The sequence below is a fragment of the Ambystoma mexicanum genome, chromosome 5q (assembly GCF_040938575.1).
Source record: "Ambystoma mexicanum isolate Mex_15411 chromosome 5q, UKY_AmexF1_1, whole genome shotgun sequence".
Taxonomy (NCBI): domain Eukaryota; kingdom Metazoa; phylum Chordata; class Amphibia; order Caudata; family Ambystomatidae; genus Ambystoma; species Ambystoma mexicanum.
In genome coordinates, this window is record NC_090933.1 from 926,896,104 (window position 1) to 926,914,941 (window position 18,838).

The 18,838-nt window shown below is 45.5% G+C and overlaps 1 protein-coding gene across 4 annotated transcripts in view; it reads right to left on the reverse strand.

Moving 5' to 3' along the window:
• SNX31 (sorting nexin 31) overlaps positions 1–18,838 on the reverse strand; it is a 397,776-nt gene that overhangs the window by 154,837 nt on the left and 224,101 nt on the right. For all 4 annotated transcript variants that reach the window (XM_069621443.1, XM_069621442.1, XM_069621441.1 and 1 more), the window contains exons 6-7: positions 14,396–14,474; positions 13,351–13,438 (exon numbers count right to left, since the gene is read on the reverse strand). In XM_069621443.1, coding sequence (XP_069477544.1) covers positions 13,351–13,438; positions 14,396–14,474 — 167 coding nt within the window. The remainder of the gene's footprint in view (positions 1–13,350; positions 13,439–14,395; positions 14,475–18,838) is intronic.

Below are 18,838 nucleotides of genomic sequence, written 5' to 3' on the forward strand. Positions count from 1 at the left end.
GCCTCCCTCAGTGCCCTGGCATCGACCAAACCCTCCTTGCCAGCTCCCCGGCCCAAGATTGTGCCGCAACAATCTAGTTGTGCACCAGGGGTATTCCCAGTCAGGCTAGCTAACTAAGCCCCCGAGCCAAGACCTACCCGTGGACCTACGCCAAAAATGCCAACCCCGCTAACTTTGCACAGCGTAAAATTAAACAATAATAACCCTCTGGTACTATGAAACCCCAGACAGAATATGTACTTCCCTAATTATGTATCTATTTATTTTTTTTGAGTATTTATTTATTATAACCATTATATAATTTTTTTTTGTTTATTTTTTTATAAAACCCTAACATTTTTTTTTTTTTTTTTTAATCTTGTAACCACCCCCACCCTTCTACCTTGCTAAGCTCCCCAACAAAGAGCACAGAACCACAGCACAGGCACCAACTAGTGCTGTAGCAATGTCCAGGCACACTGCCACCTGGCGTTGCTCAAGCCGCACCGCACGCTTCCCAGACAAAACAAACACTGCCCCTTTTAACGGGGCTGCACTGCCCCCTTTCCGAACGGCGCTGACACCGCGCCCACACTCGGCGCCGAAGCCGGGAGACGAACAGCAGAGCTGCGGGGAAAAAGGGCTAGCCCGCGCTCAATCCCTCCCCAGACCCCCCACCCTGCTGGCACACGAACGGAGGACGCGACACGCCGACACTCCTTAAAGGCACACCCGGAGCCCTACAGCCCCCCGACCTCCTGCACTGCCCCCGCGATGAGACCCGGAGATACGGGGACCCACGGTAAGAAACGAGGGGTGTCTTATCTACGGCACCCCTCCTATAAATGTGAGCACACAACTGCACTATACCTCTTTTTTTTAATTTTGTTTATATATAAACCTAACTGCCCGCTCTTCCCACACTCCCCTACCTCACTTTACTATCTCACCCGCCTGAAGGCCCAGCTACTACCAGGGAAGGCTCGGGAGCAGGCAACAGGACTTGACAATCGCCAAGTCCAACTGTCACCTGCCTCCCGAACCTTCCCTGGCCCCTTAAATACCCCAGGAGGCGCTCTGCCCCCACGGCCACTCGCTGGCCGTGTGCAGTGCCAAAAACTTCCCTGGGGGGCCCCCCCTCTCAGCAGTGTAAGACCAACGAACAAAGAAACCTCACGCCACTCACGGAACACAAAGCTGCACACTGCACACAGTTATATATTTTGAATGGACCCAAGTACCCTTGGTGGGAACACCTATAGTTCGGCCTCTCCAGCTTTTTTGCTGCCTGCAATGGAATTGGTGATACTGGCCCTTTGGGCGAATTGAAAACCCTGATAAGGCTGGATGTGCCATGATAAGAGCAACTACGTCCAGTTAATGGGGTCAGGAACTTTAGTGTCTTGTGTTCTGCCTTTGCTTTTTCTGAAGCTTCATTGACCGCCTCCCCAAAGAGGTGTGCTCCAACCATGGACTGGTCTATTAAATTTGCCTGGTTTCTGGCTTGAAACCAGTCACCATGCCACAATTTGAGGACAGGAGCGTGGGATATGTCTGTGACATCAAGGCTACTCTTTATAGTGGCATTTGCTGCCAGCTATCCCTCCTGGATAATGGCTTGTGCTTTAGTTTAAAATCCTGCAAGCATATAATTTAGAAGGAGCCTTAGGTCATCTCAAAGCTCTGTTATACATTGTAGTCAATGCTGTAGCATTGGCAATTCCTACGTTGCAAGATGCACTACTAGCCATCTTCCTACCCAGAGATTAAATGTCATCACACTCCTTGTTGGCAAGTACATCCAGAGTGGATGCCAAGTGTGCCACACAGCCTTCAGTCTGTAGTAACTAGAATGTCTGACTGCAACTGGGCTCTGGTTAGGAGAGAGCTTATATTGTCTTTCTATCCTGTGCTTGACTGCCTTTATTGTGGTTGGGCTAAGGCAATGCACATCTGCTTTTTCACAGATTCCAGCAAAGGGATGGAGAGTGCATTTGGTTTGGTATCCTCTATTAAGTCCCCATTCTTGTCTTTCTCTTTGTTCTTGATTCCAAAACACGTGTCTGTCCTCTTCGCAAATGCGGAAGAGGTGGACATCGGAGGGTCCGTTTTTTTATGAGGAATTCAGGCCATAATCATTTGGATCTATATTCTCAGGACATAAGTCATCCTAGACCATCACCTCATCCTCGGAGTGAAACCGTCTTGCTTAAACTACACAGGATGGAGATAATCAACTCTAGGCAACTTGTGAGGCATTCTGCACAGGTCTTCGTGGGTGTGGTATGTTCCCTTTATTCCCTTCACTTAATGGGAATGTGGCGGTCTGATATCACCTCCTGGATTGTGCTAGTCTAACTGCCAAATGCTGCTCCTCATACTCGCCTGAGCGATGGCCATATATGAACTCTGTCTCATCTTCACCCTCGGGTATCGAGGGTAGCACTAAGTCTGGTTCGACTGCTCGGGTGACATGTTAGTGCTTGTGGATTTGGGATCACCTAAAATGACAGCGTTTGCAACAGACCCTGCCGTCACAGCAGCTAAACAAATGATGGCCAGCACCAGCCAGACTGGCCTTCAGTACATGGGCCAATGGTTGGTGTGCACTGCCCCTTTTTTTGTAGACCTTTTTGAGATGGCTGGGAAAATACCCATTTGTCTGGCACCGATGGGATTTTGAACACTTCATCACTGCCAACTTTCTGTCCACCATTGGGAGACTCCAAAGTCGGCCTTGTGGGGTTCCTTTTGGAGAGGGGGTGGCTGGCTGAAAACTTTCGTTTCCTTTAGTTTCAGAGGCAGCTCAGTGGTTTTGGGCTTGGCATCAACCCCCCACCTGTCACTATACCTCAACAATCCTCAAAGGCCTACCCTGGGAGGAGCTGGACTTTGCTGCCTCTATTCCATATGCTAACCAGTTGCAATCTACTCTGAAAAGGCTTTCTTGCACTCAGAGCAGGCCCTTGGGAAAGCAACATTATAGACCATATGGGGGTCCAGTCCAGAGATCTTACCATCACACTTCGGATACAATTTAAACAGTGTTTACTCCATTGTGATCAGTCAGAATGGGGGGCCCAAGCAACAAAGAAACCATGCATGCAAGAAATTCTACAACCTTTCCCTGAATGCAGATTATGAGGAGGGGACGGGTCGGAAAACATAAGGCATCTAAATCAGTGTCAGACCAAAGCTGCTGTTGATTTGGATCTTTGCTGCCTACTCCTCCAACCATTCAATAGTCAGAATGAAAACAAATTGAGGGTGTAAGCACCATGGGGCATTGCAGGTACCAGCAAAGGAATAGGGATAATATGACTGGAACCCCCTACGTACACCAACCATTACATTTGAAATAAGCTTTTATTACTCCAGACCAGGTGTTAACAATCCATGTTATCAATGATGATTCTGCTGCAAACACTTCTGGTAGCTGTAGTCATCAGGTTTGCAAGGAAGGATTATCGGACCGAATAACCACAGCTGCAGAGAACGATTTGTGCTGCAAACACGATCGCTAGCCCACCTCCAACTCCCAAATGTCTCATGGTGCCCTCGCCCATCCCCCACCTCTAGCCTGATGCCATTTCACTGTTTTTCCACCTCCAAAGGCCATTTCTCTGCTTTTTGTTTTCTGATATTCGCGGGTAATAGCCGAGGCTATCTCTAGAAAATAAAAAATAAAAAAAAATAAAATAAAAAAGGTGTCCTTTTCATTTATGAAAATCCTCTCTGCTGCAGTGATCATGGGGATATCACTGTTTGAGAGAAAATATTTCAAAAACTCAGCATGGAAAGGGTTTTTAAAGGCTCCCAGCAGGTGTTACACCAATCACAGTCCACAAATTAAAACAAATAGTAACAGTCATTAAAGACCTTAACCACTAATAATACTATACGTAAACTCACTGAATAGTGGCAGGCACTGCAGATATAGGAGAAGAGATGGGAAACCTACCAAAAAAAAACACACACATTAATACAGTCCTGATCAGGACCCAGAGTGCCACATACAAAATCCACGCTGAGAACCCCCTCACCTCGAGCAAAGCAAAAGACATGATTCAAATGCACCTGGTGCATTAAATATAGCAGCCAACGGTGAAAAAAGGGTACCAACGCTTCAATACCCAAGACGAGAGGGCCACCAAATGTTAGGACACACTTAGACTTCTAGCACTAGAATATCAAGGTCACATCGCACTGCTAGAAACAATAAAAATGTAGACAGTAGTGTTACACAGTAGCAAGAAACTGCCAATACGGAAGGGCCCGTTATACGTTTAAAAACGCATCTAAAAATAGCAGTATATTCTAAAACTCCAATTCTTTGGCATAAAACTACAAGGACCGATGGGAGGCAGAGGTGGGTGGGGGGTCACCACACGAAAAACATACATGTACAGTTAAATACCTTACAAGTCACTTTAAAGGAGTTTCAGGTGAGTTCAAAAGTTCTCCATAGGAAGTAATGGTGTGCGGTTATGGGCAAATGTCATGTAAGTCAGAGATCTACCCCACAGAGGAGTGAAGAAAGCACCAGAGAAGACCCTCATGAAGAGTAGCAGTCAGACTTTTGAGAGCGAGAAGTCCCATGAAGGAAGGAAACAAAGCAGGATTCATGCCATGTAGGTCGATGGCAAACAACGGTAGAAGGTGACCTGCAGAAACCCATGACCAAAGAAAACAGTCCCCCGATGGTGTCAAGAATAACCCACTAGCCCAGAGGTAAGGACTCGCAGTGGAAGTTACAGAAAACACTGTACAGGAGCGGAACAACCACATGAGTACAAATCTTCTCTTTCTAGAAGTTACAGGACTAGACCACCCAGGGACTTGAATCCCAGACCAAAGATGACTCAAAAGCAGAAAAATCCCCATTCCCACAAGTGTGACACACCAACAAGGAGTGACAACAATGTTGAAAGACTCTTAGAAGACTTAGGAACCCAACCGAGCAGATCCCGAAGACTTTATGGCCAAAAAAAGGCAGCAGAAAATGGGGCATGAAGGTAACAGTGGTGGCAGCCTAAGTCGGCCCAGCAGAGGTGGTGGTGTGGGTAGTGGTATTCCACCACCCTTCTAGACGATGGCAGCCTCCTACCTCAAGTGACACGAACCAAGAGAATCAACCTAAAGACACTGGTAAAACCGGCCAGAAATTATCCCAGCAACAGATATGCAGCCCATCCAGTGAGAAGAAACTAGTAGAAGATGAAGACAACCCAGGTAGGACATCCAGCAAAGGTGTAAATCCTAGTGAATGCTAAAGACAGGTCCCAGCTAGTATGACCAAACCTAGTCCTAATATTATAGCAGCACTGCTGTGTTGCAAAACTCCTGCAACATGCAGGTCAACAACCTACAAAAATCCCAGCACAGTCGAGCAGATGTAAGGCTCTGCCCCTGGTTATACCCATACACTCTTGAACTGGCCCAAGCCAGTCCTCCAATCACACAATGTTTTTGTTGTGGCCAGCCAGTCAGACTGACCTAAAAACTGCCACACACCCAGGTCCACCCCCACACTGCATAGACATTGATGGATAGGGACCAATCTAAACCAGTCCTAACCACCATAGAGGGGGCAACGTTGGGCTGGTGTGAACCCATGTTTGCACAATGGCATTTTAGACCTGCCTCATGGTTTCACTGAGCAAAATGGCTTAGTGTAGGACTTAGAAAAACACATTAGTACTACAAAAGGTTACATTGGGCTACTACGTGGTAAAACTGACTGCACCCTGGTGAAGCCAAACACAAAATCAGCAGCCAGCAGCCTGCTCCAGGAAACCCATTTAGAGGTACATAATTATTTTAGGACCAAAATGGAGTGCTTGAAAATCACCCCTGTCCTTGAAGCCATTTGGCTATCATAAGACCATATACTTTAAAAAGGGTTGCAGAGGCAGGGAGAATCCAGATATTGGACCATAAGAAGTCATCAGATCCTATGAAACGAAAGGGGAAAAAGCAAAACGTTAAGGGGTCACAAACAATGGGACAACAGAAGCCCCAAAAATTGAATTCTGCCCCAAAAATAAGAATCGGAGATACTCTCAGAGCACAATACAGGATGAAGGATTAATCCTGGATAAAGTGGTTGGTAATTCATTATACTAGGGGACATGTTTATGCTTTCCTGAAGTCACAGATATCTTCCCTTGACTGGTTTGCAGACATCTACTTGATGTTTAAGGAACCCCTCACCAGCAGACCAAGTAACATACATTCCATTCACCAGTCCAGGTTTTTCACTCATGCTTGGACTTCTTTCCAATCTCTAACAATTTAGTTAATAGTTTTGACAGAGCAATGGCTAGGCCCTTGTCGGGGGGAGGGGAGGCACAGGGACTCTTATGGTAGGCAATTTATGAGGGTGCAGACATAGCCAGTCCTACCACAGGAGTGATCGGGGGGGGTTGGAGGGGGGAGTGCCATCTGAAGAAAGGTCAAGGTTGATGGGGGCCCATTTCAACATGTTTGGGGGGACCATGTGGGGCGCTTACATTATATAAATGACCCAGGCATTACGTGGCACTCCCCCCATCTGCATATTTCCGTGCCATACAAGCTGGTATGGTTAGCAAATCCAATAAATGGCCCAGAAATTGGTCAATGAGAGTGGGACCATGTGACTACCCCAGTCACTGCTGCTCTCCTGAAGATGAGGGTGTGCCACATTGAGAGTCCTGCAGGCAGAGGGGCTATCAGCACAGTGCTCCAGAGAGGAGGGCTCTCAGCAGAGCATGGACCTAGGTGAGACTTAATGGTGTGGGAGGGACTTGGCACACCCAGTGTGGCTCTCCCGTGACAAGGGAGCACCAAACTAACAGCCCCACTGGCAGACACAGGTAATCCCCAACCCCCACCCTGCTGCTTACATCAAGGTGGGGGCCAAATGGCTCCACCCACTACCTAATCTTCGCCAGGACATACGTGGCCCGGTTGCAAACATAGCCATACCCCTCCCTCTTCTTGCTGTCCGTGGGTGCTAGAAACTAGCTAGCTCCCATCAACCACTCCAAGCAGATTGCTTTTTTTTCCTTAAAACATCCATCTTCACCCAAAGGGGTCATAAAGGCTCAGAATAGCGTTATAGACCATGCCCTCTGGCCTTACCTGGCGTTATGGGCCCATAAATCTCCTTAAATGCTGTTGCTGTGACCAGGCCTTTAACTTGGTCTTCGGGGGCCATAACTCACAGTACGGCCCTGTGGCAAGGTCTATAAAACTTAAATAAAGCCAAGAGAATGCAGTCAGGTTGTTAATATTTGTTGATTATCATGGGACAGGCAGCCAGGAGGGAGCTGAAACACAATGTCCGTTGAAAAGCTTTTAATTGCTCTTTGACAGCAGGTTGCTAATGTCAGGTAAACATTAAAAAGATAATGAGGGGATAAGAACGTTGGGTGCTGCATACTGCAAGAGGGAGGTGATGGCATGAGAGTGCCAGCAAAGACAGCATGCGACATGTTCACTGCAGGTCTATCTGTCATTTCAGGAAGCCAATTGTAACAAGCAACTCGAGAATCCAGTACTAGACCCAGGAACTACAGCAAGTAATAGCCTCTGCACCTTTCATGATAAAGAATTCCCAACTAAAGAAAAATTGCATCTCACAGATTGCATCTGGGTGCAACAGTCATAAACCAACCAGGACCACCTTTGCTTTAACAAACGTTTTGCGGTTTAAAAACCTCACTTATTAAAGAACTCGCAAAGGAGATGGATAACCCTGGGCTCCACAAAGGTCACTACAGGGGAGCAGCAACCAACGAACTGGAGCTGGCAAGAGACTGCGGGTGAACAGGGGAGACCAAGAAACCATCCCCTATCCCTGTCCGCACAGAAACTCGCCAACCCTTGTAGAGAGTACCAGGAAAAAATTAGCAACTTGAGCATATGACTGACTGCACAAGAATGGAGGTTGAAAATAGCGTGGGGCGAGAACCTTTCGTAAAGAAGTCTCGGGGAATTCACTGGCCCCAGGGGAGTAGCTCAGCTCCGGCTCCAGGAACTTTCATCTGGGTGTGCCAGGGTTGTGATCAGGGGGGCCCACATTCCCTTGGGTGTGGGTCTAGGAGTACTATAAACAAAGTGCTGGCGTTGATCGAGATTTCCCAGATCCGTGATCCAGCAAAAAAGGTCTTCCCAGATCTGCAAAAATACATTTGCACCCCTCTATAAAAAAAAAAAACAGTACATAGCAAAAGAGAAGAAAGGAAAATAGTGTTACAACATCAATCTAACCATCTTCCCTTCCCATCTGCTCTTCCCTTTCTGTTATATCTGATCCTCCTTCACCTTTCACCGTCCAGTCCCCTTCCTTCAGCTGCCCTAACCACCGTTCCCATTTACCTCCCCTCCCACCTATTCACACAAGCACCCAGCGTGCCTTTCCTGGACTGGCTTGGGAGAATTGAGAGTGATGCCTCCTCTGAGAGGGCTAAGCAGTGAGGCCCCTCGTCTTTGTACCATCTCAGATGGTGTCTGCCCAAAAATACCTTCCTGAGCACTGTGGATACTCCCAGCAGGCCCCGGAGGAGATGCTTGTGGTCTGTCCTTCTTGTTGTGAAAGATAGACCCTCCCACCCAGAATACTGAAGCGAGGAATAGATTTAGTTTCCTACAAAATTACATTTTTTTCAAAACTTCTTTATATTTCATTAACAGAACATACCATACCATGTCCAATCAATACATGTAGTCTTGTTGATCTTAACAATATTTCTAGCACAGCAACATATCCTCCAATAACATACACATGTATACAATCCTCCCTTTACCCACCCATTCCACAACCTCCTCCCCGCCCTCCTTTCCAACTGAACCCCTACAGCAGTCCCATTCTGAATGTCTCTCATCAATGGTTCATGTCCAAAATTACATTTTAAGCACAAAATGTTATTTATTGTTGCATTTTTGAAGCACATTTTAATTGAGTTGAGAGTGCAAGGGAGTGCTAGGGCTGTAAGGGCTGTATCAGGAGGCAGACAGCGCTGGTTGAGGGATTTGTGGTCTCCTGGTATCGCTTCTGGAGGGGTGTGCCCCTGTACATCATTTGTGGTACATACTGGTTATAATATGCAAATGTCCATGATGACTCTTTGATGCGTTTACTCTGTTTTGCTATTGTGCTGCCCCATCTATTAAACCATGAGTGAGGCTTTTTGAAATAGCTTATAATGCGAACTGAATCACTTCTAGGGGCACCTCATTTTAACAGGTAAGGTATAGTGAAATTAAAAAATATGCCCCGGATCACAGAGTTTGGTCAAGTGGTAAAGCCATAATTTGAGCCTAGCCTGCACATTTAGATACTCCACCACACATCTTCCGAGCTCAAGTTGATACAAATATGTGTTGAAGTTTGGCTTTGCATACCTAAAATCATACTAAATTGTATACAGATTACTTTAAAAATGCACACAAGTCACATAAACAAACCTGACAAAGTATTCATCATTGTAGAACATGTTGATGAAAAGAGTAATGGGGGCATTTTGTTTTCAATCCTAAATTGCACAGATTGGACATTTTCCTGTTGAGTTTTCCAGTACTTGGTGAAAACAATGAAAATTAATGAATGGCCTGTTTTGCAAAAAAATGCAAAGATAAAACACAGGCGAAAATCGCCTTTGCTCTTCACTTTAGCACTACGTGCCTGGAAAATTGTAAATCACTTCCACAATTAACGATTGTGGGAGCTATCCACAACGGATTCCTTTGGACTCTGCCCGCTTTTTCCAGGTGTAAAAGTCAGGCAGGTCCCAGAGGAATCTATTGGTTTTCCGCCAAAGTAAAAATACATGCTGGTGGAATACCAAATCGGATTTGGCATGGGGACCTTGTTAAGTCGGATATGTTCTCCAACTTCACCTGTCAAATCATACAAAACCCTGCACCTCATAAAACGTGGAGCTACATGCATTTAGTGCCATTTATTCCACTCCACTTGACCTGGAACATGATCCCCTATGACTGTAGCTGTAATTTCCCCATCGTAAATGGAAGCCTACAAGCTTCAGCATAGCTATTAATGAGAATTTACAAACAATCTCATACAGACACAAAGTGAAATGCATGACAAGGTTATTGTTTCACACAGCTTTTTAAACCCTATATAAATTTGTTTTAAGTGCCACAGCAATGGACACTGCCTTTTTACCTTTTCTCATCTCTAATCACTTCCTGTTGTAAATAATCTGCCTCTGAGACACGTTAAAAAGATAAGATCTCACTGGTAGGGCCTGATCAGCCCTGCTGTTTGTATTTGAGGTGAGAGAGTAGAGCGGGGGGGGGGGTGTTCATCCACCTTTGATTGCACGCTATAGAAAATATTTAAATACTGCTTTTTAGTTATAAAAGATGTACACCTTTTATACTTAGCCTGCAACATTATAGAAAACGCTATTTTTTGGTATTTTACGGGTGTTCAAGTTTCATTTCTGGCACTGCCTGTACACCCAGCACCCAGGATTTACATCATACTTTCCAAACAAATCCCACAACACACAGGACATATTCTGCATGCAAACTCAGTACTGACTTGATAACCTCATTCTGTTTGAGTAAATGTACAATCAGTTTGAATCATGAAACGTTCTGTCAGAGTAGACTAGGCTTCCAAACAAAGGTACATTCTATTTAGGTCGGAGTCCCACTGCTAAGGATGCATGAGAAGATCTGAAACTGGTCAATGCTTGCCAACCTAGCCTTATTTTCAGGTAGGGCCTTGTTGGACCAGCTCAGTGAGGTGGAGCTTGATTCCCTAGGCTTAGCAAACAAGACACCCACATCTGGGCATATACACATTCACTTAGGGAGACAAACGGAAGCTAACATGCACTGGCAAAGCCAACAGCTTGGGCTTTTGTTTAGGCATGGATAGGCATTTGCCAGGCACTGCCATAAGGGTACCACCTGGCCATGAGATGAGAACAGCTGGAAAAGGGTGCCAGTAACTGGGCATATGATGGCATTGCCTGGCAAATGTCTGCTTATACCTATACACAAGCCAAAACCGCTGGCTTTGGGATTGCTTGTTTAAGACAGGACTTTAGTGCAAGTCACAGAGGCATTGACAAATATATTGCTTATAAAATCAACTGACTGAAGACACACATTAAGAGAATTGTACTACACCAGGAGCTCATTTGCAGAGTCTTTAAGTAATTAAACACTCAAAACAATGCTTAGATATAACACTGGCAGGCCCTATACAGCAACACGTTTGGTGTTACTTTGTGATAGAGCTTGCTCAAAGAGTTCTAGAAAGGTTAGGTTTTGGTGGTGAGGCATTGGCATAGCCATGGCTAGTCGTTAGGTGGGTAAATGACCAGACACACCCATAGGATGTGTGTTTCTCCTCACATTTTATTGCCATCCTATCTGTGTTCCACAGCATGCGTTCTGGTTGTACCTAAAAGATAAAACGTTTCTGAATCAATTAGAACCACCATAATTGCTCTGGAAAGCCTTCCATACCATTGATTGCATATCAGCCTTGGCCCTGTCACTAATGCCAGAAGCCCTTCCCAAACTGCTAGACCACAGGGCCTAAACATGCATATGGTTGCTTGTGTTCCAGTGCAGATGCAACACGGCCCAGCAACTGAGATTGAACTGCACCTTTTGGTGGCAGCACCACAAGTCATTTGCTAATGGCTAATGACTTTAACCCTTCTCTAATCGCACAGATATACTACAGAATTATGGCATGGAATGTTGTGCAGAGCAACAGAAGTGGTAATGTTTAATTCAAAGCCTTGCATTTATCCCTTTTTGATTTTACTACACCTCTCCCCTTCAGAATTACATTTTTGTTACTAATCTTTTAACTTATAGTCAAATAGTTAATGCAGCAGAATATATACTTTGAATGTAATATACAAGAGCCCCGAGTCAGTTGACGCACCTTCTTCAAGCAACTTTACCTGTCATTTATTGTTTGATATAGTTAAGCATTTCATTAAGCATGATATGAAAAACCACTATATTCCCACAAAACATAAACATACTTTAAATTACAGAAACCAAAATTGTGATTTTAGGTTTGAGAAAATAGTTGTAGGCAGCCTGCTTGAATAAGTGTGCTACCTCACTTAGAGGTGTAAATGGTCCTCCATCTCCCTGGTCATTTCTACTTTTATGACTGTGGGGCATAAATCATTGTCTAGGGCAAGAAAACAAATCCTGGCCAGGCCTCCTGCAATTTAGCCTCACAGAAGATGTCTTTAAGGTGGCTGCTGAATGTATAGAGTGACAACCACCCCCACTCCCTCGTTTACCAGTGGTGTATAACACCACTGACATGGCATTCTTTCTAGGGGGGGGGGCAGAGGCTGACTCTGGGGGGGGCCTGGCCCCCCTGCTGGAGTTGGGCCTGTGTATGTTTGAGGTCAGAGGAGACGGCAGCGGACCAAAACACAAGGGAGGAGTGCAGAGTGGTTGGAGGAAAACTTAGGAGATTTTGGCTGGTTTGGCGAAAATGAGAGTGGCATCAATTATTGTTTGTGACGGAGGGAGGGGTGAGGGTAAATATCAGGGCAGAAAAGGTAGAGGATGTGTTTTTGAAAGAGTTAAAAAGAGTGGGGATTTTGAGAGTAGGTTTGGGGGGGGAGGAGGAGGATGATCGGGGGGGAGGAGGGAACAGAGTTGTGTGAGAGAAGGAGACAAGTGAGTGAGGAGAAGCGGAAAAATCACCATTGAGAGAAGTGATCGAGGAAGCAGACTATCCAGGTTGGTCCCTTAGGAGGTTCCGGGAGGACAGAGGTAGATAAAGGAACAGCCTTTCGGCACTCCTTGAGGAAAGGGGACAGACCCAGAGAATAGGAACAACCTGGTGGCTGTCTACCATATTTAATACCATTGTGGTGAAATAGGGAAGACTGGGCTAGGGAGTTGGGAGCACACTTAAAGGTCGAGGTACGGCGAATGGACCACACCTAGTTTGGGAACCCCAAATGAGTTGCAGACACTTACTTAAATAAAAGGTTACAATTATTCGCCATTGTTGTGAGGTTCTTTGAGCAAAGTATCACATTCTTGTATGACAAAGTATCCCTAATAAAATTGACCAGAACATGCAGAGGATTTCATTTATGTACATAACCAGGCGGAAAGAAGCAGGAAGTCCGAGCAGCCAGAGGCACATGTGAAGTAAGCACCCCCAGTTGAACAAGACTTTTCTCTTTACAGGTATGGAGTCAATCCATTCAGCGGTTTTGCAACATATGAACAGAAAGTTGAATGGGATTGTTTTTGTATCTTTGGGAACCCCCTATAAATTGTACCCGTGATAAGAATTATTGCCATATACAGCATTTGTCCAAAGGTCATCAGGGATCATATATTTTTGCTTACCATTTTCGGACCTCCAGTGTCAGGCTTCCATTATTCATGCCGTGAAGAGTAACATATGGGAGCTCAAAGTCAACCACTCTCTTCAAAACTGAAAGTAAAGAAACCCATTTAATGATGATCTGCATGCAGAAATATCAATCACTCCAACGCCTAGAAGATTAACTCCAACTGATGATCACAGTGTTCCAAATTGAATCACTTAAGCAGCCATACTAAATGTCCAGTAGGCAAATTTAAAGAACCACCATCAGTGAATTGAAACATCTAATTTTTCTGTGGTCAAATGATGATTAAACAATTGGTGTACATCAATAAATGCCAAAAGTGACAATGACTACTAACAGCATACACAGCATGTGTTTCCCCGCAGTGCCAACTCCGGTAAAAGAGGCTCCATTGGAATCAACCGCTGCATGCATACTTCCTACACAAGGTTCATTTACCGTATATGAAGTACATGTGGGTCTCTGCAGCAGGGCATCCGTGCTTCCCATTACTTGAAAATAGATCATGAGGGGTGAGGTATTAAAACGGTAACTCAGAGAGGAGGGATTAACAAGTTACTTAACAGGGGAGAAATCTCATCTGAAGTAAGACCCAGTGCTCAATGTCCTGTTGAGAAGCATAATAAAAGAAGCGAGGGCCCAGAGGATTTCTGCCAAACGTTTCAAGTTGTGCACACAAAAGAATTCACGGCGCATTGGGGTCGACTTGGACTTTAGAGCAGAAGTAGTAAGTGCTTGAGCAACTGAACATTCTTAAAGTGAGAAAACATTTAGAAGAGTCCAGAATTATTATAAGAGGTGTTCTAGAACAAAAGATCCCTCCATGAAGCTGGTGGAATGGAATTCAAACCCTGACTCTTATTTGGGGCAGCATACGTACAATTGCTGATTTCAATAAGTGCAATTCTCACACATAAGAAGCAGAATATGAACTGTGAATAACCCACAGCCTGTGAAATACCACCTATGACAGCTTTAATACTACAAAGATTTGAGACCGGAAATGAAAGTAAAGAAGAAACTAAATGTGGCACCCTTACCAGTGCTGTGGTGCTGCAGAACGAATACACTGAAATATCCTGTTAATTCTCTATGAAGATCCAATTTGTGTGCTACAATCTGAAAGAAAGAAACGTTACAAGTATTACATCACTTGTGTCCTGATGTCGGTGCTGGGGATGGCAATCATCTAAGGGATGGTGTCAAAGATTGTGTGAGGGGAATGCCATTGGGGCCTCCTTTGGCATTAAGACTCATGAATATCCGGGCCCCTAGGGCCACTCACATTTCCACTAGATGACAGGCAGGGTGGTGGGGGAAGATGCAGGTTTAAGTGAAACAATGTAGTGAGGCCATATTGTCAAGCAGACAACTAAGAATAATTAGGAGATTGTGGAGACCTTGACTGCACTGCCATGCTGATCGCATGCACATCTAGCTCCACGCTTGAGGCTAAGGGCAGCTTGGAGTATAAATCGGGTACATCAGATTTGTTTGGAGAGCCAGGTATCCTGCAGCACAATTTTTGGTGGCATCCTATATGTGGAGCAGGTCCCCATCTCCTAAACAGCTGGAGAAGCCAACAAGGATTCGGATTGGAGAGCTCATAGGGGCACCGAGGCAGAACTCAACAGGGGTAGGGTGGCAGCTCTGGTTGTCTGGGGCTCTGGGCCATATGTTTACCCCCCCCCCCCCCCCCCCCCCCACAGTTAATGGTCAGGTAAAAATACAGTGGGCATGCTCTAGAGGAGCATTCATGGGGCTTTGTTGAGACAAGCTTCTGGTCCGATTGGTAGGGGCTTGGACGATTTGCAATTGTGTCTATATGCCTTCCTGAGTGTAGCAAGCAGGGACATCATTTGGGTGTCACCAGGGGTCGCAGCAGGGACCCCTCTGTTCTCCCTTGCTACCCCTGCAAAACTTGTATTTAAACTGAAGCTCCTGGAGTAGCGGAGGCCCACCACACCCGTCTCGGGGTGCCCTGCTGCAGTCTTCACCCATCAGGTTGACAGCTAGGCAGAGTATTGCAGTGCAAGAAGGAAGCGCTCAGTAGGGGTTGGAGAGGACTGTGGCATGTGGCAAGTGTCACATGCCATGTTCAGCTCCAGCCCTTCTCCGGCTTACTCCCGGCTCATTCGGGAACAAGGACGCTCTCCCAAATGTGTATTTTGCATATGTGAAGTGTGTGTCAGATGTATGTATGTGCTATGGGTCAGTCACTGAGTGGTGGGTGAATGAGATGAAATGTGAAAAGTGTGTGCCTGTGCAGGTAATGCAGTGAGAGTGGATGTAAGAGAAGGTGTATGAGTGAGCGACTGGTGGGTGAATGAGTATTAATGTGATGGTGTGTTTCAATACTCTGGATGGGTACGTGCCTGTGTGGAGAATGCAGTGTGAGTGTACATGATAGGTTTATAGGTTAGTGAACGGTGGGTGAGCGAGTAGGAATGTGAGTGTGTAAAGTAAATGTTCTGGGTGGGTGGGTGCCAGAGTAAGCATGTCAGAGTAGGTATCTGTTCTGGGTGGGTGCATGCCTGCGTGGTGAATGAATGCCAGAGGAGATGCATGTGTGTGTGTGAAAAGTATGCGTGTGTGGAAAGTATGTGGGATTGTTAGGCCCTGAGAGACTGGGGATCAATAAAGCATTTTTGACAACTGTCTTACTGACTTTGCACATTTTACTGGTATTTTCAGGCAAAGCCAAGTTCAGGTGTCATTACCTGGCTAGACTGGCATTTTGTTACAGCCAGTCTAGCCATTGCTTACTGTGGCATGACATTTACTACTCGTCATCTTTGATAAATCAAGCATAATAAGTAGTATTACCTTGCTAGACTGACATTTTGGGGTTGCAGCCTGCATGTTTCTTAGTGTAGCATGACTTTTTATTAACCGAGCATCTATGATGAAGCAAGGATGATAAGTGTTCTTATGGGTCTAGACTAGCTTACATTGGAACCAGTTTGGACATGTTTTCTTATTGTTAATGGCCAAACCAACAGGAATATTTTCTTAGATAGGAGTACTGGCATATATTGGCAGAGCCAGCTTTGTGACTAATGCTAGTAATGATACTATAAAAAAACATCTGAAAGTGGACACGAGTATGTTCTTATATGGGAATCCCGGTGCTTTGGATCTCCCTACCACCCACCCTGAGAGCTGACCAAACATACCTGAAGTTCAGACTGAATCTTATCAATTGGTTTAAAGATAATGACCACTAATGTATCTCCCCCCTACCCCCACTACACCTGCACTGTAAATAGCTCCCAGATTGCTATCTTAAATTATGTTCTCCCTGTGTATTGTTTTTCACCAGTATTGTATGTACCAACCATTACTTGTATATCTTGTACTTGCACATCCCGATTTGCATTTCTGTATACTACTGTGTAACCTAAGCTTAAAGTTTTCTTGCATCTTCTGCTCCGATACCCGTGGGCCTGGCGCGCATTACAAATAAACAAACTAGCATATGCCGGTGGAGCCAGCATGGAAATGTATGGGCACAGCCAGCATAAAAATGTTTTTTATACTGTCATATATGGAAGGGACCGGCATGACAATGCATTGGGAAATGCGCTTGTGAACTTTTGGTGACTTGAATCTGTTGCAATTTTTTTCCATGCTACAAAACTGATTCCAAACCGTCTGGCCTTCTACCCACATTTTCACAGAAAGTGTGCTGTGTAATTCACGATTTTAACCCATTATTCAAAACATTTTCTTATGGGGTGGGGAAGAATTCCCCTGATGCCCCCCAACCCCAGACCCATTTTTGTTAGTTCAGGTCCCTTCACTATGCTCGGTCGCAATCGCATATTTGTGGAAAATATTTACACCCTGCAAGAAAACAACTCACCAGCCACCACTGGTGGCTGCTATATTTTAGGACTAGGCACCGCCCCCTTCTTTCTACGCTAGGTGAAACATTTTAGCCTTGATTAAAAAACAGATTTACTTCTTTTACTTGTTGCAGTGCATGGCCCTGCAGCAGCATAATCATCGTGGACATTTTGCATACGTGGAGGCCCTGGCCGGCCCGGGGTGTGGCGTGCCCTGTGCTTTGTTAAGGAGCTGGGCTGGGCTCAGCGTGGCTTGCAGGGGGGCCCCACATTTTGTGCTCTGCCAGTGATTGGGCTCGGATCACCTTGAATGCATTCAATGTGAATGGTTGAGAGGGACCGCTAACTCGACCAGGACACTGCTCTGGTGCAACGCTGTAAGAAATGAAGCGTTGGACACAGTCTCAGAAGTTAGAGCGCCATGGAGTGACCCACCCCTCCCCACTCTCAAGCTCCTTTTTTGGAAAGGGCTTTGTGGAAGCTTCATTCACAGGCTGGTCCGGGGGGGGGGGGTGAATGCAGGGAAGGGATCATTGAATAACGCACCTCGCACATAGAGCTCTGAACATCGTAGATGCATTGAGGCCCACTCTTCAGCGAAGTGCAGCCCCCCTGCCTTCCTCCACACACCTCACCCCATTGATACATGACTCTTCAGTCTTTTTTAAAGCCTAGGACATTCAGGTGTTATGTTCAGCTCTGGGTTGTGGGGGACAACATGTGGTTGCTTGTCACATAACTTGAAGATAAATGCACACAGAGACAGATGGCCTCAGCTTACACCCGCACAATAGGTTTCTTCTATCGTAGTGGTAGCTGACTCATAGATACATTTATAACCAGGGAATTATGTTGATACTAAATCCTGGTCAATGATTTAATTTTCAGGCCTTGCTCATGCAGCATTTTGCTCCTTGTTAAACAGACAACACATGCCTCCCCAGGTCAGTGCTTTTTGGGCTTGTTTTACACATCAATGCCACAGAGAACGGGTACTTCGGTGTCCATTATTCTATAGATGTTTCATACACTCGCTGTAGCCTGCGTTAGAGACTTCGGTTACCCTGTTACAAGTACTGCATTATGTATGTTTTACATATATGCTCCATGTCGAATCTGGAAAATGGCATTCTCCAAATGTGAGATTGTGGACAAATCTCGCCTCCCTCTGTTGCTCGGTTCTTATATCTGGCTGAAATGAGAGTGCCTGGAAACACAGGTGTTAACCGCATCTGAAGGTCGTGTGCCATAACTTACCGTGATGTCACTTCGGGGTGGGTTCAAATGACACCACTTCCTGTGAGGTTATCAGAGGTCAACATCCATGTGATGTCACTTCCTCTAGCCCAGGCATTTTGATGAAATGACGTCCCTGGTACCCTGGTAGCAAGCTCTTGCAAAGCCAAATGTGGAGAAAATAGCATAGGAGGAATGTGAAATATTGGTCCCGGAAAGAAAGGGCCGCTTCCCACATAACTGGTTCTAAATCTGGGTATGAACCTCCGATGCAGCACAGGGTGCCTCAAGGCTAACAGCAGAAGAAGGTGGGGTATATTCTATAATTGAGGGAATAAACAAAGACATGGGAATGCTTCTTCTTGAGAACGATGCAACAAGTCCACAGCAAACAAAAAA